This window comes from Camelus ferus, chromosome 13, assembly GCF_009834535.1.
Source record: "Camelus ferus isolate YT-003-E chromosome 13, BCGSAC_Cfer_1.0, whole genome shotgun sequence".
NCBI lineage: Eukaryota > Metazoa > Chordata > Mammalia > Artiodactyla > Camelidae > Camelus > Camelus ferus.
The window spans coordinates 7,019,613-7,043,635 of record NC_045708.1 but is presented as its reverse complement, the minus strand read 5'-3'; the positions used below and the strand labels follow the sequence as shown (position 1 = coordinate 7,043,635).

At 41.6% G+C, this 24,023-nt stretch overlaps 2 protein-coding genes across 2 annotated transcripts in view; one reads left to right on the top strand and one right to left on the bottom strand.

The window, feature by feature from the left end:
* Positions 1-13,437, bottom strand: part of PEX14 (peroxisomal biogenesis factor 14) — a 117,775-nt gene extending 104,338 nt beyond the window's left edge. Inside the window, exons 1-2 of the mRNA XM_006179908.3 lie at positions 13,345-13,437; positions 97-144 (exon numbers count right to left, since the gene is read on the bottom strand). Of these exons, the coding sequence (XP_006179970.1) occupies positions 97-144; positions 13,345-13,380 (84 nt within the window). The 5' untranslated portion in view covers positions 13,381-13,437. The remainder of the gene's footprint in view (positions 1-96; positions 145-13,344) is intronic.
* A 1,526-nt stretch (positions 13,438-14,963) lies between these two features.
* DFFA (DNA fragmentation factor subunit alpha) lies at positions 14,964-23,548 on the top strand. Its single transcript, XM_032495167.1, has 6 exons — positions 14,964-15,160; positions 16,711-16,872; positions 18,129-18,271; positions 21,225-21,414; positions 21,638-21,786; positions 22,527-23,548. Exons 1-6 carry the CDS (start codon positions 15,025-15,027, stop codon positions 22,737-22,739), a joined length of 993 nt encoding a protein of 330 aa, XP_032351058.1. The 5' UTR covers positions 14,964-15,024; the 3' UTR covers positions 22,740-23,548.
* Positions 23,549-24,023: the final 475 nt, after the last annotated feature.

The window sequence follows — 24,023 nt, the reverse complement described above, 5'->3', positions numbered from 1 at the left end:
GGGCTCTACTGATGTACAATAGGACCATTAGGTTTCTTTAAACTCACGCAGTATTTTAATTATTAGAAAATGATACTATATATTGTGGGTACTTACCAGCGGCTCTCGAGGCACCACATTTTCACTTCCTGGAGTAGAGCTGGGCTGCAGAGAAAAATAGAAACAAAAGTAAGATCACAGTGCCACCCAATGGACACCAGAAAAACCAAAGACATTCCATTCTCAAGCAACACGCACAAACACCTACTTCTCGTATTTCTCACCAGTTTTTTATACTGCAGTGTTCTGTGGTGGGTACATATAAGAAGTAGCCCAAAGAGTCTGAATTCGCCAGTGAACATGAAGAGATTGTCACAGCACCTCACTGTCACAGCACCTCAAGAAGAAGGCTGCATTTGGCATAGGAGGGCCTGAGATCAGCAGCTGAGCAGCAGGGGCTGGGGACCATCACAAAATCCACGGAAACAGCAAAGTCCAGGGAAAGGCTTTAAGTGAAAGCAAAACTTTTCTTTTGCCATCTCCCCAACTTGCTGATGAAGAGCAGAGCAAAAGTGGAGAACCAGATCCAGCCACGAGGGGGCCCCAGTTGCCCACACTTGCATTTTCTCTGGGCATCTTACCTGGAGCCATGAAGCAGTAAACTATGGATATTGGTCCCTATTTATCACCTGTCACTGAGGACACCAATCCCCAGCAGTAAAGAAAGTCGGGCTTCAGTCTTTTTTGTAAATAAGCTAATGACAGGCTGACAGACAAACAGACTAACCCGCAGGCAGGCAGCACGTGGCCCACTTGCCTGGCCCTAATGTGTTTCCTTCTCTGGATCTCTCTCCTCACCCTCGCATTTACCTTCAACCCTTGGCTGATCTGGCCAAAATTCAGAGAAAGAGAGAGGCAGAGACAGAGACAGACAGACAGACTGGGAGGAAATTTACAAATCTCCAAAAGAATAAAACAGGCAGCTTGAGAGTTATGATTAGTTTACTGATACCGATGTTCAAGCCAATTTCCAATTATCTGCAGATAATATCCAGACAAATGTAGCTAATCTGTGGGTCTCGGGAGCCAGCCTCCAGGCTCCAAACTCCTCTCAGCTAGTTTAGATGGCAAGTTCCAAGCCTCCTAGGAAAAAAGGCTAGAAGGTGGGAGAAGAAAGAAGGTGGGAGAAGAAAGAATCCGGTCCCCAAAGATTTCCTCAGGCCCGGTTGCTACCACACAGCTGGCACATGGCACAGTGGCAAGGACTCTGCTAGAAAAAGGACTCTATCTCCTCATCCAAAGTCCTGTACCAAGAGCCCCTTCTTGTCCCAACACTCAGTCACCTCTTCTTGGGGACCCAATGACTGATGCTGGTTCCTTATATATTCTTCCAAGGATACTCAAAGGGTATCAAAAGAACATACATGTGTGCATATCCCCCTCAAGGAATTTAAATAGCAACACTCTCCAAATTCCTCAAACCTTGGATTCCCAGACCTTTCTGGGGTCTCAGCACATCAAAGCCAGACCTCCAAGCTCAATCTCGGGGCTGCTAAGAGAGGAGCAACCATTTCCCCACACCGTATTCCAACTTACGGTGCTATCTGAGGTCAGTCCAACTTACCAATGGTTCACTGAGGACTTCTCGTCAATCAGGGAACAGCCTGATACGATTATATTCTAGATGATTCTCCAGCTCATGTTGAGATATCTTTAATCTAAAATGGACCGTTGCCAGTTTCCTGTCTGTGTGCTTTAGAAAACTATTTCCTGATGACCAAAACAGTCTTCGTTCATCCTTACTACTCTCCATATTGATTTCCTTGAAAATACCATCTGAAATTCGTCATTATATAACTAATTTATTATCTGTCTCCATTAGATTTGAAGTTCCTTGTAGGCAGGCACTCTATCACCTTAGTGAAGGCTGATCGTCAGCACTTAGAATGTCACTGGTACTCAATAAACATATGCTTAATGAAAAGTTTTAATTTAAAAAGTTAAAAACAAAGGAACCACTTTATATACATAAGCCAAAATGAAGCAAGCAAAGGACCATGGCAGTGTGTTTCCTGGAACATCTCACCTGCAAAACACAAACCTGGCCTACTCTCAATGCAATGTCATAGCTTGATAGCTCTCAACCCTGGGGCAGAATCATCCCCAGGGGGGCACTTGGAAAATGTGCGGAGGTGGTTCTGGCCATTACAGTGACCAGGGAGTCCCACTGGCATTTAGAAGGCAGGGGCCTGAGAGGCTAAATGAAGAACTGTCCCATCCAAAACATCAACAGCACCCCTAGGAGAACCGTGACCATCCTACTTCCTTATGAGGAGGAGGAGGACAGACTCCCATCTTTAACCTGCAGCTCTAGATGCTGCTTCGAGAGACAGAGGGCAAAGGCCTGAGCAGCCACCTGCTTGTCAGAAGCTGACCCCCCCAGGCTCACGCAGCTCCACTAGTCTCGCCAGTCCAGAGCTTGTGAAAGCCCCACACTTCTTAAATGCTTGCCCCTCCATCAACCCCCTTTAAGTAGTCGAGTCTATTTCCTGGCCTGAGACAAATCCCTACTAATTAAATTACAACTTGATCCTGAAAGTCTTGACAGGTCTATGGTTTTAAAAATAATCCTAATAATAAGGTTTAGAAATCACCAGCTGAGGAGCCATAGTAGGCACTATGGCAATCCACGGTCAGGATCCTTAGGGGCCAGAATGCAGAGAGCAGGACAAGAAGAAGAGCAAAAGCATAAGACTGCTTTAAAAAACAAACTGGCAAACAAACAAAAAAACCCACAGCAGCAGAGAGAAAAATGCTTCGGTTTGATAGAGACAAAGGTGCTCTCACTCCTGCTGTCCAGGCACTGGCCTTCCCCAGCCAGGAGGTGTGCCCACATGCTGACCGTGATGCAGAGCAAAGGTCAACTGCACACACAGCTCAGATTGGAGCAACCAGCAGAATACCCAGGTCTAGAAGCCCTCATCCTACATCTGTCAGTGGCTGTGGAACTCTGGACATGTCCTAGGCCAGTCTGGCCTATAGTTCTTTGCTGGGAAGAAAAAGGTTCAATTCAACAGATACTTTTGGAGAGACACTGGTACAGTGACAAGTGGATGACCTTTGAGTGACAGTAGGTATACAGGTCAACATCCCTGAACCCCAGTTTCCTCATCCATGCAAATAATGGGAATAACACCACTACCCCACATTCAGGATGAGATGAGATAATGAAAGTTGTATCATGCCATTCTTCTGCCCAGAATCAACCAAAAGACTCTGCTCTATGATGGAGCAAGAGGGAGCAGGCTCACCCTCCCACTGTAAACAACCAGAAAACTAAACAAAACAAATGACACCACTGTTTGTAGACACTGGGCAGCAGGCAGGACAGGATTGCTATTCCTGACAGAACAGAAACAAATGATATGAGCCCTAAGATCACTCTGACTTCTGCCAGGTTTCTACACTTTTCAGTCCAAGGTGACACTGGAGCAGAGTGGGAGTTGGGGGCGCACCCCAGCAGAACACAGCAGTCTCACTGAGCTGAGGAAACCGAGACTGAGCTCAGGGAGGCTACATCAGCTGTAAGTTGCAGGACAGAATTCCAGAGAAGAGGCAGTGATGCAGAAAGAGAGCTCCAGATGCCTACACAGAGGTTCTCTTAAGTCTCTGCTGAATACTAAAATTTGTACATGCACAGAGTGAAACTCCACGAGATTGTAAGAAAAAGTATGAAGAAGCTGCAAGCTGAACAGTTCCCAGAACCCTCACAGGTTTCACGAGGCCCAAGAACCAGAGTGGAGAGTCCTCACTGCTCATTCAGGGCATTCAGTACAGACCTGGATGGGCCACATCTTGGTAAGGAGGTCAGATTATCCCTAGGATAAAAGCGACCCTTGATCATGACTTGAAAGAATCAAAATGAACCAGAAGTAACTTAACTATCCACCAGAACAAAACTCAACACTCTTTAAAAAGCAAGCCTGACACAACATTGTAAAATGATTATAAATCAATAAAAAAGTTAAAAAAAAATTTGCTATCAAAAGGAAAAAAAAAAAAAAAAGCAAGACCACAAAATCCAGAAAAATCACAGCATCTAGCATCTAACAAAAAATCTCAACATAGGTCAAGATGCAGAAAACTGAAACCTATAATAAGAAAATAGAAGAAATAATTATCAAACAAAAAAATTAAGAGTTATAACTTTATTCAAGAATTTACCTCAATTTAAAAAATACAAATATCAAATCATTACATTGTATGCCTGAAATTAATATTATGGTGTATGTCAAGTATATCTCAATAAATCAAAAAAGAATTTAAAAGAAAACATGATCATAGTAAGAAGAAAAATGAAAGTAGAACTTCTAGAGATGAAAAAACATATCTGAAATAAAAATTTCACTAACTTGAAAACACAGCAACAGAAACTGACCAAAATGAAGAAGGAGGGAAGAAAAAAAGACCAAAAAAAGAAAAAGAAAAATATTTATAGAAATAAAGGCTGAAAATTTTCCAAGTTTGATGAAAACTACAAACTCATAGATCCAAGAAGCTCAACAAACCCCAAGCAGAGCAAACACAAAAGCATAACAAGGCACACCCTAATCAAATTCTAAAAATCCATGAAAAAGGAAAAATCTTATAAGCATCCAGAAAAAGAGAGAAACACTACCTACAGATATTAATCAAGATTAAGAATGACTTCAGACTTTCAGAAAAAGACTTTCTGATTAGAAACTGTGCAAGCCCCAAAAAATACAATGGAATACTATCTTGAAAATGCTCACAGAAAAAAAAAAAAAAAAAAAAAACAAACACCTGTCAACCTAGAATTCTATATCCAGTGAAAATATCTTTCAAAATGAACACAAATTAAAGACTTTTTCAGAGTTCTTACATTATATATGAATTAGTATAGTATCATTTAAAAGTAGGTTGTGATAACTTAAAGTAACATATTGTAAACCTTAGAGCAATCACTAATAAAAAACAACAACAAAAAAGTAGAGGTACAGCTAAACCAACAGTAGAGATAAAATAAAATCCTAAAAAATAATTCAATCCAGAAGAAGACAAGAAAAGAGGGAACAAAGAACAGATGAAAAAATTGCAAGTTCGCAGACTTCAACCCAACCATATTTATATTTACCTTAAATAAATGAAACACCAACCAAAAGGCAGAGATTGTCAGATTGAGTGGGGAAAAAACACAAGACCTAGCTGTACACTGTCTACAAGAAACCCACTCTAAACAAAAAGACACACATAGGTAAAAAGCCAAAAGGTGGAAAATGATACACCATGCAAACACTAATCATAAGAAAGCTGTAGTGGCAACATTAATCTCAGACAACTTCAGACTAACAGATAACTACCAATGATACACATGGACATTTCCAAAATAAAGGAGTCAATCAAGAAGACATAATAATCCTTAATAAGTATCACATAATAACAGAATTTCAAAACACATAAAGTAAATCAGACAGAATTAAAAAGATAAAAAGACAAATCCACAGTTATAGTTGGAGACTTTAATAATCCTCCCTCCTTAATTAAAAAGTCAGCAAGAACAAAAAAAAGTCAGCAAGGATACAGAAGACCTAAATAAGACTATCAACCAATAAGGCCTAATGCCATTTGCAGAACACTTTACCTAACAGCAGCAGAATATACACTACAGTTGACCCTTGAACAAGGGGGTAGGGGAGAATGACCCTCAAGCAGCTAAAAATCCACACATATAACCTTACAGTCAAGCCTCCATATCCAAGATTCTGCATCCACAGATTCAACCAAATGCAAATAGTGTAGTACTGTACCATGTATTTTTTTTAAATTTTTTGTAAGTGGACCTGCACAGTTCGAACCTGTGTTGTTCAAGGATCATTTGCATTTTCAAGTTCATAAGGAAAATTCAGGACAGACCATAACACAAACTTACAAGACTTGAAATCATATAGAATATGCTCTCTCATCACAAAAGGATTAAACTAGAAATCAGAAAAAAATCTGGAAAATTTTCAAATGTCTGGAAATTGAGTAGAGTTCTAAACAATCTATGGGTCAAAGAAGAAATCACAGGGGAAGTAAGAAAATATCCTGAACTGAATGAAAATGAAAACACATCTAAATTTGTGGACTGCAACTACAGTAGTGCTTAGAAGGAAGTTTACAGTTTTAAGTAGTGACTTTAGAAAAGAAGCTAAAAAATAAGAACAAGTGAAATCCCAAGTAAACAGAAAGAAATAAATGAAATTTAAAACTTACAAACAACAGAGGAAAATGAATAAAATAAAACTACTTTTCTGAAGAGTACTAAGATTGATAAATTTATAGACTGATAGATGAAAAAAGAAAAAAAAACACTAATTCCAATATTAGGAATGAAAAAGGAGAAATCACTGTATACCCTGTAGACATTTAAAAGATAAGGAAAAACTACAAAAAAAAAAAAAAACCCTTAAAAACAATTTGACTGAAATGATAGTAAATTCCTTGAGATACAATATACCAAAACTGACCCTAGAAAAAAATGAAATTTTTAATAGCCTTGTATCTATTTTTAAAATACATAATTAAAGAATTCAAAATATAATTTCAAAATGCTTAATTTAAAAAGAAATGAAGTATATAACTTAAACTTAAAAAGAAAACTCTAGGCCCAGGTGGCTTCACTGGTAAATTCTATCTAACACTTAGGAAAAAAATACCAGTCTAATACAAACTATTTCAGAAAGTAGAAAAAAGGTCAAAATTCCCAACTCATTCTGAGATGGTAGCATTACCCTGATACCAAAACTCAATACAGATTTCATACACACATGCGTGTACATGCAAACTATAAATCAATATCCCTCGTAAACATAAATGTAAAAATCCTTAACAAAATATTGCCAAATCAAATCCAGCATTATCTAAAAATAATAATACATTATGACCAAGTGGAATTTATTCAACAAACGGGATTGGTTTAACATTTGAAAAATCAATCAATATAAATCACCATATTAACAGAAAAAAGGAGGAAAACAATAGTCAACTCAGCCAATAGCAAAAAGAGCACCTGACAACACTCAAAACACATATGATTTAAGAAAAAAACTCAGCAAATTAAAAATGAAAGTTGAATCTCCTACACTAGATAAAGGGGACCATCAAAAAAAAAAAAAAAAACCCTATAGCTAACATCATTATTTAAATGTAAAAGACTGAATGCATTTCCCCTACGATCAGGAGTAAGGCAAGAATATCTACTCTCAATATTTCTTTTAATGTACTAGAAATCCTGAACAATGCAATAAAGCAAGAAAAATAAAGGGCATATAAATTGGGAAGCAAGTAAAGCTGTCTTTATTTGCAGATGACACCTACGGAGAATCATCTACAGAGAAATCATAAGGAATTTATAAAAACCTACTTTATAAATGAGCTTAACTAGGCTGCAGATACAAAGCTAACAGACAAACTCAATTTTATTTCTATACACTAGTACTGAACAATTAAAAATGGAATTTAAACGTATAATCTATAAATACAATAGTATGCAAACATATGAAATATTTAGAGAGAAATTTAATGGAATGTGTACATGACCTACAAGCTTAAAACTATAAAATACTACCGAGAAAAATCAAAGACCTTAATGGAGACATATACCATTTTAAGGAATTAGAAGATTAATGTTGCTAAGATGTCAATTCTCCCCCATATTGATCTACAGATTTCACACAATCCCAGTAAAAATCCCAGCAAGCTTTCTTGTAAGAATTGATAAACTGATTCTAAAATTTATATAGGTGCAATGCACTAAAGCTAAAACAATTTTGAAAAGGAATAAAGTCAGAATATTTCACATTACCCAATTTCAAGATTTACTATAAAGCTATAGCAATCAAGACAGTACAGCTGACCCTTGAACAACACAGGGGTTAGGGGTGCTGACTCTCCACACAGTCAAAAATTCACATATAACTTTACAGTCAGCCCTCCATATCTATGGATTCAACCAACCACAAATTGTGTAGTACTGTAGTATATATTTATTGGCAAAAATCCAAGTATAAGTGGACCCATGCAGTTCAAACCCTTGTTGTTTAGGAGTCAACTGTATTTTATTTGCATTAGGAGAAACATATAGATAAATGGAAGAAAACAGAGTCCAGAAACTGACCTATTATATACAATATATTTTTTTTGACAAAGGTGGCAAAATAATTCAATGGAGAAAGGGTAATATGTCAACAAGTGATGCTAAAACAACTGATACCCATATAGGGAAAAAAATGAACCTCAGCCTTTACCAATAAGCACATGAAAAGAGATGCTTAATGTTATTTGTCACCACAGAAATGCAAATTAAAATCACAATGAAATACCACTACATATTCACTAGAATGGCTAAAATTAAAACAGACAGACAATACCAAGTGTTAGTGTGCGTGTGCGGCAACTAGAATGTTCATACACTGCTGGTGAGAATGAAAAATAATACAACTTTGCAAAACACTTAAGCAATTTATTATAGAGCTAAACATACACTTAACATGTGACCCCACAATTCCACTCATAGGTATTTCCCAAGAAAAATGAAAATATGTCTTCACAAAAAGTTACATATGAATTTTTATAGTAGCTCCAAACTAGAACCAATTGTGTAGGGAACAGACTCTAAGGTGACTCCCATGATCCTCACCTCCTGGTATTCAGGCCTTTGTTCCCTTGAGTGTGGGTGGGTACTATGACTTGTTTCTGGACAACAGAGTATGGTAAAGGTGACAGAATGTGTGTAATTACACATATGTGGTTACAATATGTAAGACTGTAGTGTCCACTTGCCTTTGAGGAAGCAAGTAGCCATGGTGGGAAGACCTATGTGGCAAGATACTTGAGGGTGGCCCCTGGCTGACCACTACTAACAAAATGAGGTCCTCAGTCTGCAGTCCATAGGAACTAAATGCTGTCAACAACCACATGAGCTAGGAAGCAGATCCTTCCCCAGTCAAGACTCAGATGAGATCACAGCCCTGGCAGACACCTTGATTGCTGCCATGTGAGACTCAGCTAAACTGTGTCCTGACTCCTGACCCACAGACTCTGTGAGACAATAAATTTGTGTTTCTTTAAACTGCTAAATTTATACTAACACTGTTATCTGGCAATAATTAATACACTCCAAATGTCTATCAAGTGGTAAACAGACCAACAAATTGTGGTATATCTATACAATGGGATACTACACATTAGTAAAAAGTAATGAATTACTGATATATACAACAATATAAATTTCACAAACAATATTGAGCAAAAGAAGTGACACAAAAGAATATATACATTATGAATTCATTCATATGTAATTTCTAGTAAAGACAAATATAATCTATAGTGATAAAAAGCAGTTCAGACTTCCTGAGGCCAAAGGCAAGGATTTAGTGAGAAGCAGCATAAAGGAACATTTAGGAATACTAGGATTCTTTCGATCTTGATTGTGGTAATGGTTAAACAGGTATATACATTTGTCAAAACTGACCACATCTATTGGAATTCCACAGTAAAGCTTTTGGCCACAAGGACTTTGTCACTCAACGAGCTATTAATCTATGGATTTTAATTCACGATAGTGGCAATCTCTGGGGGATTGGATAGTATTGGGAAGGACACCAGGGAGGTTTCGGAGGTCCTGGTAATGTTTGATTTCTTGATCTGAGTACTGCTTACACAAGTGTGTCTACTCTGAAAATTCACCAAGCTAGACACATAATTTGTATACTTTCTGGGTGTATGTTAAACACCAGTAAAAAGTTCTTAAAATTTTTTAAAGGTTAGGGAATCATTCTAAATTAAAACATACTAAAGAGACAAATCAATGCACTCCCTGTTTCTTCAATGGATCCTGATTTTTTTTTTAATTGGGAAAATTTGAAAGTGGTCTGTATTATTAAATAACATTTTATCAACACTAAACTTCTTATATAATAATGGTATTATGGTTATGTAGGAGAATAACCTTACTCTTATGAGAGACAAGGTGAAGTATTCTAGGATGAAATATCAAGATGTCTGTAATTTACTACCAAATCATTCAAAAAATATATTGATTTACAAAGAGACTGAGATAAAGCGAATTCAGCAAAATGTAAACATTGTGAATCTTGGTGGTTTTTGTGGGAGTTTTACAGGAGTTCTCTGTATTATTCTTTCAACTTTTCTATAGGTTGGCAATCTTTCAAAATAGAGGGGCAAAATAGCTTGTTTGAGCTACTGTTAGTCAAGAGTTCAGTAATTTCCAAAACTGCATACAGAGATTGGGAGAAGGAAAGTAACATTCACTGAGCACTTAATGTGCACCACATACTCTTAGTATCTGTGATTTCAGCCAACCCTCAAAGCAACCGTCTAGGGTAATTATTATTACTCCAGTTTTACAAAGAGAACTGAGGCTCAGAGACATGGAGTGACAAGTCCAAAAGTGAGTGCTGGAGTTCAGACAGAAGTCTGTGAAGACGCAAGGCCATGCTCTTCCGCTCCATGTCTTTGCTGTACACTTCTTCCTTCCCTTCTTCTGTTTTCTCAGTCCAAAATTTACTATAGCCAGTGAATTTGAACAGAACTGAAATCCACGTTCTGTAATAATTCGCAATATTCAATAACCATTAAACAATCAGATTGAACCATGCCTCTGCTCTCCACTAAAGACAGAAAAGCTGGTGGAAAAGTACAGAAATAGGGATAACATTTCCCATCCCAATGGGCCATAACATGTACCGACTAGAAGGGACTTCGATAAGAGATTAGCCATGCAAAATAGAGTAATGTGGAGTAAACAGAACTAGGATATGAAGCAATAAATATAACCCCAACAAACTGTTTCTGAGGAGAGACTAAAGGACTACGCCATAATGAAAAAGCAAGTATATCACTGAAATCTAAAAGTCACAAAGGACAAGTAGGATAAACACCAGCATTCACGGTGTTCCTTTAAATTTCAAGGAAATTACTTTAGAGTAAATAAAAGACTAACTTTAGTGGACTGGTGTCAACAATATGAAAAATCACACCCCAAAAGATGTTATAATAGGATTAAGGAAAGACTTAGATGGTTTGTGAGTGAAACTCCAGAGTTTGTTGAGTGGACTAACAATAGATAACACTGTTAGGCACCGTTCTAAAATAGTTAATTCATTTAATCCTTAGAGCAATGCTATGAGACAGGAATTAGTATTATTCATATTTTACAGACAGGGAAACTAAGGCCAGAGAAGTCAAGTAACTTGTCCAAGATCACACAGCTGGTAAGCAGTGGGGCTAGGGTTCAAGGCCAGTGGGGATGGTTTCAGACTCCATACTTTTAACCACTGCCCTACACTGACTTTCAAAGGAAGTATTGGTTATTTATCCTTAATCTTTCAAAATGAGAGACTGATGCCACAAGGCGAACTCACAAACTTTCCGAGAGACAGAACACTGGCTCAGTCCCACAGGTGTAAAGCGTTCTTCTCACATACAAACCAGGTCTGGGGGAAATAGCCAAACAGTTCTTTCAGTTCCACTCTGCTTTATTCAAGAAATGGGAAACCAGCTGATCAGGACTTGAAAATGAAATAAGCAGCAGCAGCTAAAGAGAGTGGGTTCACGTAAAACGCGTGCATTTGCAGCTTATTGTCAGATAGTGACAGGATCTGGCATGAAGTGCTCAAGTTTTTCCCGAAGCTGCCAGCATGTTCTGATGCAGCCTTATCTCTACCAGCTTTGGAAAGGAGGGCAAAGGAGAAGCAGAACTGAAAACCAAACAAGCGCTGGCCAAGCCCCCTTAAGCATTGTAAGAGAGAACAATTTCCAGAACCAAAGCAATCCTTGGGCACTGCAAAGGCTCTAAGTGGCAAAATTTTTAGTAACCCTCACAGCACTGACAAATTAAATGTCCTGGCACTCTTTAATCCCAGCCTGTGGACATTCCTAACATTTAACAGTTCAGAGAAGCCCGGAGTCTGAGGAGCCTCAGCATTTCAGCAAGCTAAGTGGGGTAAGGCAAGAAAGGAGAGCCCCCTTCTCTCAGGCTACGCCCCACAATCCAGAATTTCTGACAGTGAGAAGACCAGAATCAGCCCTAGTTATTTCCCATGTTTTACAATCCAGACATCTCTGAATCATTTGCTTTGAAGCTGGTCTGGGGAACACACAACTCCTCTAAGTGCAATTCCTGTAATAGACTTGTGAAGAGTGAAAGAGTAAGAAACACTAAGTGGTGTTGTTCTGCCAAGGAAGTGAAATACCAGGAGGCCGCTAAAAAGTCCACAGGTGTTTCAACGCGGTGAGAGATGAGTGATGAGGTCCAGGCTGAAACCATTTTCTTCCGCCTCTGTCTAATCCTTACTAAACTTAACGAGTGGAGTCACACACACCAGGCTTATTCAGGCACATGATTCGGGGCTTGTTAACAAGACCCTAGTATCCACTCCTGTAAAATGGCGGTTAATAGCCTGTACTTCATAAAGGTTGTAATGAGCGTTAAGCGAGATAATAAACGTAATTTGTCCTCGGCATGATAGCACACACTCAGTAATTGTAAGGTACCGCTTACACCCATCCTCCTCACCCCATCCTACCCCACCTTTGGACTACAAAAGCCTTCAGAGGCCTTAATCATCCACTGCTTCCTTACAGCAGATGTAAGACATGAGGACTGGTCCTCGCGCTCTCCTAACTGGAGTGGAATTTGGTTGAATCTGTGGCTGAAAAACTGGAGCCCTGGACCGAGAAAACCAAACTCTGGGAAACAAGGACGGATCACTAGCGAAAAGCTCGGTGGCGTCTGTTTACAGTGAGTCCCCTTCCTATCAACGCACTGAGAGGATCCCAATACATTCCCGACCCTCCAACTTGGCAGGGGAAGCGCAAAGGTGACTAAAGACGGCGAGGCTGGCAGCGGGGCCACCCGGGAGGCTGGCGATTGGGAACCCTGATGGAGTCAGGCCCTCCCCGGAGGGAAGGGCCGGGAACGATCCAGCCTCTCACCCCTCTCCTCAAGCAGGGGCCCTCGCAGCTCAAGGTTGGAGGCTTCTCAAGGGTCCCGCCACCGTCCTAGCTAAGCTCAAGTGGGACCCGTGGGGCTGGCCAGCGGGAAGTGGGGACCCAAGGACGCCCCCGAGCCCTGGCTCGGGAATGTGGTCAAAGAGGGGTCACCGGGGGAGGGGCCTGGCGGCTAGGACCTGAGGAGGGGCGGGGCCCCGGAGGGGGCAAGAGGTCGGGGACCCCGGCTGCGGAGGCTCAGGGTACCCACCCGGCTCCCAGTCGTCCGCCGAGCGCCCCCTCCAGCCAGGGTCCCTGCCAACCGCGGCGGGGCAATCCCACTCCCCTTACCTGGCTCGGGTGCTCTGCCTGCTCCGAGGACGCCATCTTTCTGAGGCCTGACTAATCTATCGCAGCTGGGCGAGGTTTCTCCCAAGCGCCCTGGCTCTCGTTCGCTTGCCCAGACAAAAGTAGCCGGAACTGAGCCTGTCGATGGGGGCCACTAGGGAAGGAGAGGGGAACTCCCATGTCACGGTCACCACGCAGAGTTTCCATTAGGTCTCTGCTTTCCAAGAATACTGAAGTCTGTCCTTTTTGCATCCTTAGATGTGTGTCATTTTTATTTAATTAAATCTTTGTCCATCCCCACAGTGCCTTGGGCACATGTAGGGACTTGCTAAGTATTTCATAAATGACTGTGAAGAAATTTGGAAAATAATTGATTAATGGTTCGGTTCAGTACTATTTGTTAGGTGCCTACTATTTGCCAGGCACTTTGGTAGGCGCTAGAAATAAAAACATCTAAGACTCAACCCCCGTTCTCAAGTCTAGGCCAAATACACACACACAATTACAGTATCTTCGCAGCATGAGGGGCTTATTAGAATACAGAAGAGGTTGCTTTTTGGAGAGGAGGAGGTTCTACGAATCATTATTTTACAGCGGTTGAGTTGTTAGATTTTAAGTTAATTGTAAAATTACACAAAAGTGTTGCATACATTAGAACTATCAGTCAGTTCATTTTGCGGTGGTGTGTTGATCAATGATAGAGTTATTCAAAAGGGTTTCCTCTGTTAATTCCTCCTACCAGTTTTAAATGTCTACTTTTTAATGAGATAATATCGATTTCCTTTCATAAACAAAAAATGAAAGAAGTTGACCCTGAAGAAATATGGACTGACAATTATTTCTTGTTAATATAAAATGCCCCCTTTTAAGCAAGGAGATTTTTGATAATTTATCATTATTTTCATCTTAAATGTTAGTTTTTCAGGGGTAAAACCAGAGACTTTTCCGTAAGTAACAGTATTAGAACAAGGACGAATATGTTGTCAAGCAGCATCTGGATAATCTCAACAGTTATGTGGTTCGCATTTCCCATTTTCTCTCTGATTTCTTTGAGACCTTAATGTTTTAATCTAGTTACTTGAGCATTTCGTCCCGAGGTCCCAATCTGATTTGCACAGCTGAAGCAGAGAATCGAACGACTGGAAATGTCCGAGTATCTTATGCTTCTCTGCTGTTTTCAGGAAGACTGAAAACTACACTCAACAATTTTTAAAATTGACTTCCTTCAGATCAGCCTGAAGATGGGGACAGCTTATAGATCTTTTCCGGTTGGAAAGGGAAAACAAGTTAACAGAGTACAATATCAGACCGTTTTATTTAAGTATTATTAGTATTATGCATCTATATACGCAAATAGAACTGTTCAAAAGAGTACACCTGCGTGTCCTTCATAATGCAAAATAAATCCCTCTTGATCTCTTGGTGAATGCCCGATTGTAACTCCTAAATATAAGATTGGGAAACACACACACGCACACGCACACGCACACGCACACACACACGCACACACGGAGCCGCACGTGATTAGCGGCAACTGGAACTACATCTCCCGGCGTGCCTTGGTCCCACGCGTGATTTGCTACAGCGAAAACTACGTCTCCCAGCATGCCGCGGGTTTGGGGCGGACTCCCGCGCCCAGCTTCCCTGAGTTCGCTGCGTGGGTCAGGTCCTACCCTGAAGAGGATGGAGGTGGCCAGCGGCGCCCCGGCTCCGGAACCGGGCGAGATCCGGGCTCTAAAGAAGTGTCTTCTGCGACGCAACCACAGCCGGGAACAGCACGGCGTGGCGGCCTCCAGCCTCGAGGAGCTGAGGAGCAAGGGTTGGCGCGGGATTGGGGTGAAGGCTTGAGGGGCTGGGGCCGGGGCTGAAGGAAGCCTGTGGGGGGGGAGGTGAGGATGTCAGGCTGGGCAAGGCGGGGTCTGGAGAGGCGACTTGGGGCTTCTTGTGACTCGAATGGAGCCTTGAGCCAGAAATGACTCATGTGGGATAGCGACTTGTCAGCTTCAAAGCGTTTACAAACGCTTTAACTTAATGTGTCTTGTGTGAGACTCAGATGGTAGAAAGGCAGACGGGAAGCAATATGCAAATTAAGGCAGACTTCGATATCTTGCCTCACACGACTCAGATTTGGGATCAAACCCAGCCCAGTGTATTCCTGGCATTCGGGCTCCCTAAGGTGGTACCGGGGTTCCCAGCTGAGCGTACGGCGGAGTAGGGGCAGGTCTCCACAGTCAGCTCTGGCAGGTACCTATGCGGTAAAGAGGGAGCTGCTACCCACCATTCCGAAGGTCCAAACAAGGAACTTGTGTTGTGAGTGACGAGTTCTGAGCCCCATACCGTTACTAGCTGCCTGACCTTGCACTTAACCATGTCTCTACCCACAGTTTTCTCAAGGGCAAAGTGGGTATGTTTCCAGCCCTGCTTCACAGGATTGTTGGGACTCTCCAAGGAGATGATATATTCAAACGACTTACAAGTTATTAGCCTGTGGCAATAAATTGTTTACCCAAATAAGTTCTATAAATTAAACGTGTGAGTCATTCGCAGGCATGTAGTTAGGTGTGTGTCACAGTGCTCAGTGCTTCCTCCCAGAATCAACAGATATCAGACTGAAGTCTTTCAGAGACCCAGACACAGCCAAAGCACTCTAAATGCTTTAGTGACGTGGCTTTTGCCATATGGGTGCTTACCTGTTTTTTTCTTGGCATTAGGGTGCTTAAGTTTTAGTGCCCTTTCAGTGCAGTGGCTGGATGCACTTGGCACAGAGGCTTGTGTAAGTGCTTATGTTTCTGGATCTCGGCCTGTGCAAGGCTTGCTGTTCTATTTGGGTGATAGACAACATTGGCCAATGGTATTTGTAGTCTCGTGGCTACCTCTCTGCATACTCTAGTCCCATTAGTATTTTAGGCATTGCCATTGCCAAATGGGATGGTACAGACCTGCCCTGGACAAACCCTCTCGCCCAGTGATCATAAAGATAAAAAGCTACTGTTACAAACTTCGGCCTTCTGTTTCTCTTATACTTTCTTATAGGTTAGTAAGACTGCAAAGAAAAATACTGCAAAGAACATATTTTTTTCCTTTTCTTTCTTTTTTAAAATTTTCTTTTTTTCTTTTTGACATTTGATACATAAGATTGTTGTGAGATTAAATACTATATATGAAAAGCACTTAAACAGTACATGTGGTACTGTTAGTATTATATTTCAGGCATGTGGTAAGTGTTATATTAGTAGTAGTGGTCGTCATTATAGTCAGTTTTACCTACCAGGGATTTTTCTAGGCTCTAGGGGCATACATATTGAGAATACAAGTACAGATGTAATTTCCCTATGTAACTTGTCAATTACCAAATATTTCATTCCTCAGCCTGTGACATTCTGGCCATCGATAAGTCCCTGGCACCAGTCACCCTGGTCCTGGCAGAGGATGGCACCATAGTGGATGACGATGATTACTTCCTGTGTCTGCCTTCCAATACCAAGTTTGTGGCATTGGCTGGTAATGAGAAGTGGGCTTACAGCAATTCAGGTAAGAAGTGCTGGCCATACATAAAATATACCACCCATCATGATTCCTTTTACTGCACGGGCACCTGGTGGCTGTTTGGCTGGGTGCTTAGGTATTTGTGCAGCAAATGTTTACTGAGCACCTTCTGTGCTGAGTCTTGGGGTGAAGATGAATGAGACGGGCTCAATTCTCAAATAGCTCAGACCGACAGCAACTAAAATGCAGCAGGACAAAAAGATCTGTGCTGTAGGTGGGGTCAGACTGTCTGGTCTGAATCCTGGCTCTGCCATTTACTAGCCACGTGACCTTGAGCAAATTATCTAACTGTTCAGCCCTGTATTGAGATATTAATTATAGTACCCATCTCCTAGGGTTGTTGTAAGGATATTAGAACATAGCACATACCAAACCAAGGTTTCTCAACAACACTGTTGGCATTTTGGGCTGGAGAACTCTTTGCTGTGGGTGTGCTGTCCTGTGCATTACAGGATGTTCAGCAGCATCGTTGACCTTTACCTACTAGATGCCAGTAGCATCTCCTCACCCCAATTCTGACAACCAAAAATGCCTCCAGACATTGTCAGATGTCTGTTGGGGAGCAAAATCACTCCCAGTTGAGAACCACGGATGGAAAGCATTTAGATCTTACCTGGTACATAGTAAGCGGTCAGTAAATGTTACCTGTCATCATCATCATCATCACTGCAGATACAAAGAGAACTGGTATGATGAGCAAGGATCAAAGAGCTAAAGAGGTGTCTTGAGGAGAGTCCCTGTGCCACTAAAGGAAGGAAGTCACCCTTCAGCAGTGGCTCTCCCAGCCACCTTTGTACTTGGGCCCCAGGGACAGCAGAGAGTACCTACAGCTCCTCCAATCAAGGATAAGACCCATCCCCAGGCACAGGAGAAGTGCTGTTGAGGATGGATGTTTTTGTATGCAGAAACAACACACCCACAGATGTAAAAACTAACCAGAAGGGAAGTGTGGGAGTATCTCACATGGCCGTACACTGGATTTAAGTGGCTTCTTTTCATAGAAGAATACAGAGCAGTTTCCCACGGAAATAACTTGAAGATGGGACAAGAGGAGAAATTAAGGTCCCAGATGGGGATTGGCTCTCCTGCGAATCTCTGAGAAAAAGTGCTTCCTTCACCATTGAAATTATTCTCAATAGTCTTTTGGAAGGATGTGCAGACATCCTCAAGGTCTGTGTTGGGGGAGGAAGTGAAAACAGCACTTCAGGTCAATCTAACTGGCATTTTCTCCCACGTGTCAGATGGAGGTACAGCTTGGATTACCCAAGAGTCCTTCGATGGAGATGAAACAGACAGCGGGGCAGGGATGAAGTGGAAGAATGTGGCCAGGCAGCTGAAAGAAGATCTATCCAGCATCATCCTCCTGTCAGAGGAGGACCTCCAGGTAAGCCTCCTCCGAAACCCGCAGCCACGTTCCTCTGGCCTCTGCTGCCTCCAGCACCTTAGTTTCCATGCATCTTGCCATAATTTCATTATTTTGTAATTTAAAAATAATTCTTAGATGACAACCAAGGCTCTCCATTGTCTAATTCTCTCACCTAGAGTAGGAATTTTTCACCCCTCACCCTGCCTCAGAATCACCAGTGGAGCTTTGTAAAGATACAGAAGCCAAGGCCCCACCTAGATCAATTTAGGCCATTGTGTGGGTCAAGGATGTACTGCCAAAGAATGTGGAGTTAGAATAGCTGGGTTAAATCTCAGCTCTATCACTATGACTTTGAGCCAGTGACTTATCTTCTCTGCTTAGGTTTCCTCTCCAGTAAAATCAGGATAAAAATAGTATGTGTTAATTTTTTTTAAATATTTATTGAGCCCCTGTCCTGTGCCTGGCATGGTTCTTTGCCCAGGGGTACAGTGGTGAACAAGCCACACATAGTCCCTGCTCTAATGGAACTCAAATTCTGGTGGAAGGAGGCAGACAAGAAGCATGTAAGAGGGGCCAGTGTGCCAGGAGTGATGGGGCTACTGTAATTGGGAGATGAAGGAAGGACCCTTGAAGGAAGTGACCTTCTGGTTATTTTTTAAACTTGTATGTTTACTTCGAATGAGTAATATGAATACATTCTCATGGTTCAAAATCCAAGAAGTATAGAAGGATATACTGGTAGCAAACAGAATAACCCAAATATCCACCAGCTGATGAATAGATAAATTAAATGTGGTCTGTCCAAACAGCGGAATATTATTCAACCATAAAAAAGAATGAAGTATGAATACACGTTCTAACACGGGTAAACCTTGAAAACATTATGCTAAGTGAAAGAAGCCAGACAACCACACATTTTATGATTGCATTTATATGAAATTGCCAGAATATACAAATCCATAGATATAGAAGGTGGATTAGTGGTTGCTTTGGGCTAAGGTTGGTGGGGGGCTTTGAGGAGAAATAGAGAGTAACTACTAATGGGTAGAGAGTTCTTTCTGGGGTGGTGAAAATGTTCCAAAACTGATTGTGGTAATGATTGCACAACCACAAAAAAACAACTAATTATACTAAAACCCCCTGAATTATATACTTTATATGGGGAATTGTATGGTATGTGAATTATATTTCAGTAAAGTTGTTTGTGGGGGTAAAAATGGGATATACAGGAAGAGTCTGACTTCTGCCCCTAGCTACCCCGGTTTCCCTTTCTGGAGACAACCAATCTGTCAGTTTCCCATTCTGGGGATATTTTATATACAAACAAATATGTTTATATTTTCTCCTCGTCCCCTGTATTACACAAATGGAAATTTACTCTCTTTTAAAGAAAGATTTAGAGAGTATTTCAAATCATTTTCTAAAAGACATCCTCGCTCTTTTTTACTGCTGCATAGTACTCCATTTCGTGCCTGTACCATGATTACTGAGTGAGTCTTCTCCACTGGTGGACATGCGGTTGTCATCAGTCTTGCTATTCCAGTCAGTGCTGCAAAAAATTTAGGCCAATGTCTTTTTGCACACATGCTTGTCCATAGAATAAATTCATAGTTTAGTTGATAAACATTGGCAGGTCCCAAGAGGTGACACTGAAGGACAAGAGAAACCTGCCATGGAAAGGCTGGGGCCAGAGTGTTCCAGGCAGAGGGAAGGCAAGAGCAAGCTTGATTTTTTTTCTTTTTGTAAGAAACAAAAAGGGGTCATGATATCCCTTCCCATCCCAATAGACTGGCATATTATGATGTACCCTTAGAATAAGGAACACAATAGTCCTTGCCAAAATAGGGATGCCAGAACATGAGAGCCCAGCCCTGACAGCGAGGTTCCACAGTGAAGCTTAGGACACTTAAAGGGAACTTGCAGAGGCCGGCCACGTGGGAGGTAAAGGAAAGTCCCCACCATCACGGGGACTTTGGGGAGTGAGAACAGATGGGAGGGAAGGGAAGAGCACAGAGACCAACTACAACACAGGGTCCTGAGGATTAGAAGTAAGACCAACTGATTGTTGTGAAGTTATTAACCTCTCTGGCCTCATTTTCTTCATCTGTAAAATGGTGGTAATACTAGTACATACCTTGTAAGGTTTGTACCTCTTGAATTTTGAACCTTGTGAATGTTTATTAATGCTACTTGTTTGAAAATTGATGCAGTATGAAAGTTAAAGATAACTTGTAAAGTCACCTCCTCAAAGAGGCCTTCCCCAGTCTGGACCCTCCTTGTCACTCTCTGTTCTGATAGTTTCACATCCATTTTCTCACTGGTACATAGTAATTGCTCAGGAAATGAAGGCTCATTATTGTGGGTTTTATTAAGCTCCACAGCAATTCTGATCTGCAGCTGAAGTTAGATTTACTATCCAAGAATTTCAACAGTTTGCTCTTTCTCTCATGAAGACTGTTTTTAATCTAGTGCTGGATGTGCCAAAAGACTTAGCCTTCTTAAGATTTAGGATATGATAAGTGAGCTCTCCCTTATTTCACAGACTGAACATGTTATTTAAGTTTAAAATATAGTTTATATTTTTAAAATAGTCTTTCAAAGTATGAACATGATTAACAAAAATGTTGAAGGTTGAAATCATTAGAAAACTTTTGCATAAAACAACCTCAGACTGATTCATTGTACAAGGGATCATAAACCTCTTCCTTTATATTCTGTACAATGAACAATTGGTTTTTTAATATGAGGACTTTGTTTTGTTTTTAATAAGGCACTAAGGCATTATTTTCCTAATTTTTTTTCACCAAGGAAAATTGAAAAAATTACTTGCCTCTCTCAACTTTCAGGCAGCCTTATTAGGTAACTTTGGGAACTAGATGGAACCAGTCTCCGAAACTGTTGTATTTAAGAGCTAGAACCTCATGTTTAGAAAGTGCTTTTGGGTTTCTGAAAATCTGTATTTGTCTGTCAGATGCTCATTGATGTTCCATGTTCAGAGCTGGCTCAGGAACTATGCCAAAGTCAGGTCACAGTCCAGGGGCTCCAGAACACCCTCCAGCAGGTTCTTGACCAGAGAGAGGAAGCCCGTCAATCCAAGCAGCTCTTGGAGCTTTACCTCCAGGCTTTGGAGAAGGAGGGCAGCGTCTTGTCAAAGCAGCAAGGTAGGATTCGTTGGCTGGGGGGGCTGTCATACTGAGAACTCAGGAGAGCCTTCCCTTGAGACAGAGCCAGATGCTTATCACGTGGTCCGAAACAGTGGAGCCACAGCTGCTGGCATCTCAGGAGGACAGGCCTCTGGCCGCCCAGCCAGTGGCTCTGGCCACTCGTCAGCATGGCTGGATGTGGACGTGGTGTGCTCATCTCCATTTCACGTCTGCTTTGCAGAGTCCAGAGCCGGCTTCGCTGACGAGAGGGACACGGTTGACACGGGTATTAGAGAGAGCTCGTCCGAAATTGCGCTTTCCAGCCGGATCCTCACCACGCTAAGGGAGAAGGCGGCTCCAGAGCTGAGTTTGTCTAGTGAGGCTTTGGAGGTGGGCAAGCACCAGGGCCCCTGAACTGCAGAGAGGGACTCCCCTGGAGGGGCAGTGTTGCCCTGCAGAGGCTTGTATGGGTTTTTTTTCACCTCTCCAGACCCTGAATCGTAGCTGCCCATCTGCCTATTATTTATTACATGCAAAGCATTTGCAAACATCTCATTTAATCTAAATCATAAACAAAATAGGTATGTTCCCTCACATCATCAAACATTATTCCCTAGTGCAGAGTAGCTAATGAACCTGACAGGGAGGAACTGCAGGACTCGGGCTCCTGAGGTGGCTCGCGTCAGTAGTTGAAGATCCGTAGTCTGTCAAGGCCCATAAAGTGCCCCTGGGAAAGGCCCGCTGGAGGGGATCCCCCAGTGCTGGCTCTCAGGCTAGGGAACCCGAGGCTTGACGAAGGGGACCCATCAGAGTGGGTGCTGCTTATTCTCATCCATGTCCCGAGTACTTCCTGGGTGTAGCTAGGAGGGAAGGAAGCCGTAGTGACTTGAGCTTGGCTACATTTCCTGTGAGCGGAGGACGTTATAGTTGTTCCAAGTAAACTACGCTCTAGAGAGAGCCTTTCCCGTGGGCGTTGTATGCTGAGAAAGGGCCTGTGACAATTTACTATGAAGGAAACCTGGCATCTCGGCATCAAGCCACAACAAACTGACACTGCCTGTTCTCGCTCCCCTAAAGAGAATCATGAGAGCAGAGGGGCTGGTTCTCAGTGCTTCTTATTCTTGCTGCAGTTGGTTGCCAAGGAAGACCCTAAAGCATTGGCTGTTGCTTTGAACTGGGACATAAAGAAGACGGAAACTGTTCAGCAGGCCTGTCATCAGGAACTCGGCCTGCGCCTCCAGCAGGTTCAGAGCTTGCATTCTCTGAGGGGCCTTTCAGCAAGGAAGAATTCAATGCCTGGAGAAGCGCAGAATCCCAAACGGGCCAGACAAGACCCCACGTAGCTGGCAGCCAGAAATACGCCAAAGAAAACCTTGGTTTTTGTTGTCAGTAAACGCCTTCAGCCTAATTATTGTAGCTACTGACTTCTCTACCCCCTGCCTTAGAGAATGTTCTCCTGGAACAGCCTGGAAGACTGGCTTCATGCCCTCTCCAGAAAAGCTATTCCAGACCTCCACATATGGCTCGTCCACCTCTTTTGAACCACAGAGCTGCACCAGCAATAGCCCACCTCTTACACACCCTTATGTTCTCTGTTTAAAAGTAGTTGGGAAGGGCAGTGAAAAGAAACTGTCATATTTCAGACCCACTATTTTTGTTCTAAAAATAGAACTGCAGGATTTTTAAACACAAATAATGGTAGAGAAGGTGAAATAAGAGAAATAGTGACAGAAGAGAACATAACTGATGATGGCCACAAACTTGTTTCTCAAGTTAATGAATTTCTTCATTTGTTTAAGGCACATATTAAGTTTGCAGACCATAGGGACATAGAGTAATTCACCATTTCTAATATCTAATTCAGTATTATGAAACTATATCTGGTACCACTGTGAAACTTTTCAGTTTCCTAATATGTTTTATCAGCAGGAGGTATAAAAAGGTCATTAAATCGATCTCCATGTGATAGGACTCCAAATCTCTCTGGATCAAAGCAGAGACTTCTGATTTATATCGTCCTGTTTCTGTACAAACTTGTTCTTTGGGTTTGGTAATCTACAATAAAGTCTCTTGCAGGGAAAAGATAATTAGTTATTGACTGACTTGACTTTTTTTTAAAGCATACTTAGAGGAAAATAAAATGCTATTAAGAGATACATTGGCTAATTATTAAGTAAAGAAACATAACAATAAGTCCTGGGGTGAGGGAGAGGTGCAAAGAACAAACAGAACCAAAAACACTCTTCCTTCTCCTGTGACCTTCTTCGAGGAGGGCTCACATCTACTCAGCATAGTCTTACTGATGCTTTACAACCACTGGTTCTCACTTATTAGCCCCATTTCTTTTTTAATAGCATATTTTATAATGCCTTCTTAATTATCCTTAAATGAAAGCCAGACCTGATAACCTACCCATAGGCATACTTTCATCAACTTAATACCCCCAAATGTAAAATTTCAGAAGAAACAAAATAATTTCCAATAAAACAGTATGTATTCTCAGCATGTCACTGTCTGGAGATGACCATACTAAAGGCACAGTGAAGCTGTCAGATGCTTGTACTTAAACACTGAATTACTGTGAATTTGACAGAGGCAGCCAGGCATGATGTGTAGCGATTGTCAAC

Excerpts from the sequence above, each read along its gene's own strand:
- DFFA (XM_032495167.1), top strand. The coding sequence starts at position 15,025 with ATGGAGGTGGCCAGCGGCGCCCCGGCTCCGGAACCGGGCGAGATCCGG. Across the intron at positions 15,161-16,710 it reads CGAGGAGCTGAGGAGCAAGG|CCTGTGACATTCTGGCCATC; the intron begins GTTGGCGCGGGA and ends TTCATTCCTCAG. Across the intron at positions 16,873-18,128 it reads GTGGGCTTACAGCAATTCAG|ATGGAGGTACAGCTTGGATT; the intron begins GTAAGAAGTGCT and ends CCCACGTGTCAG.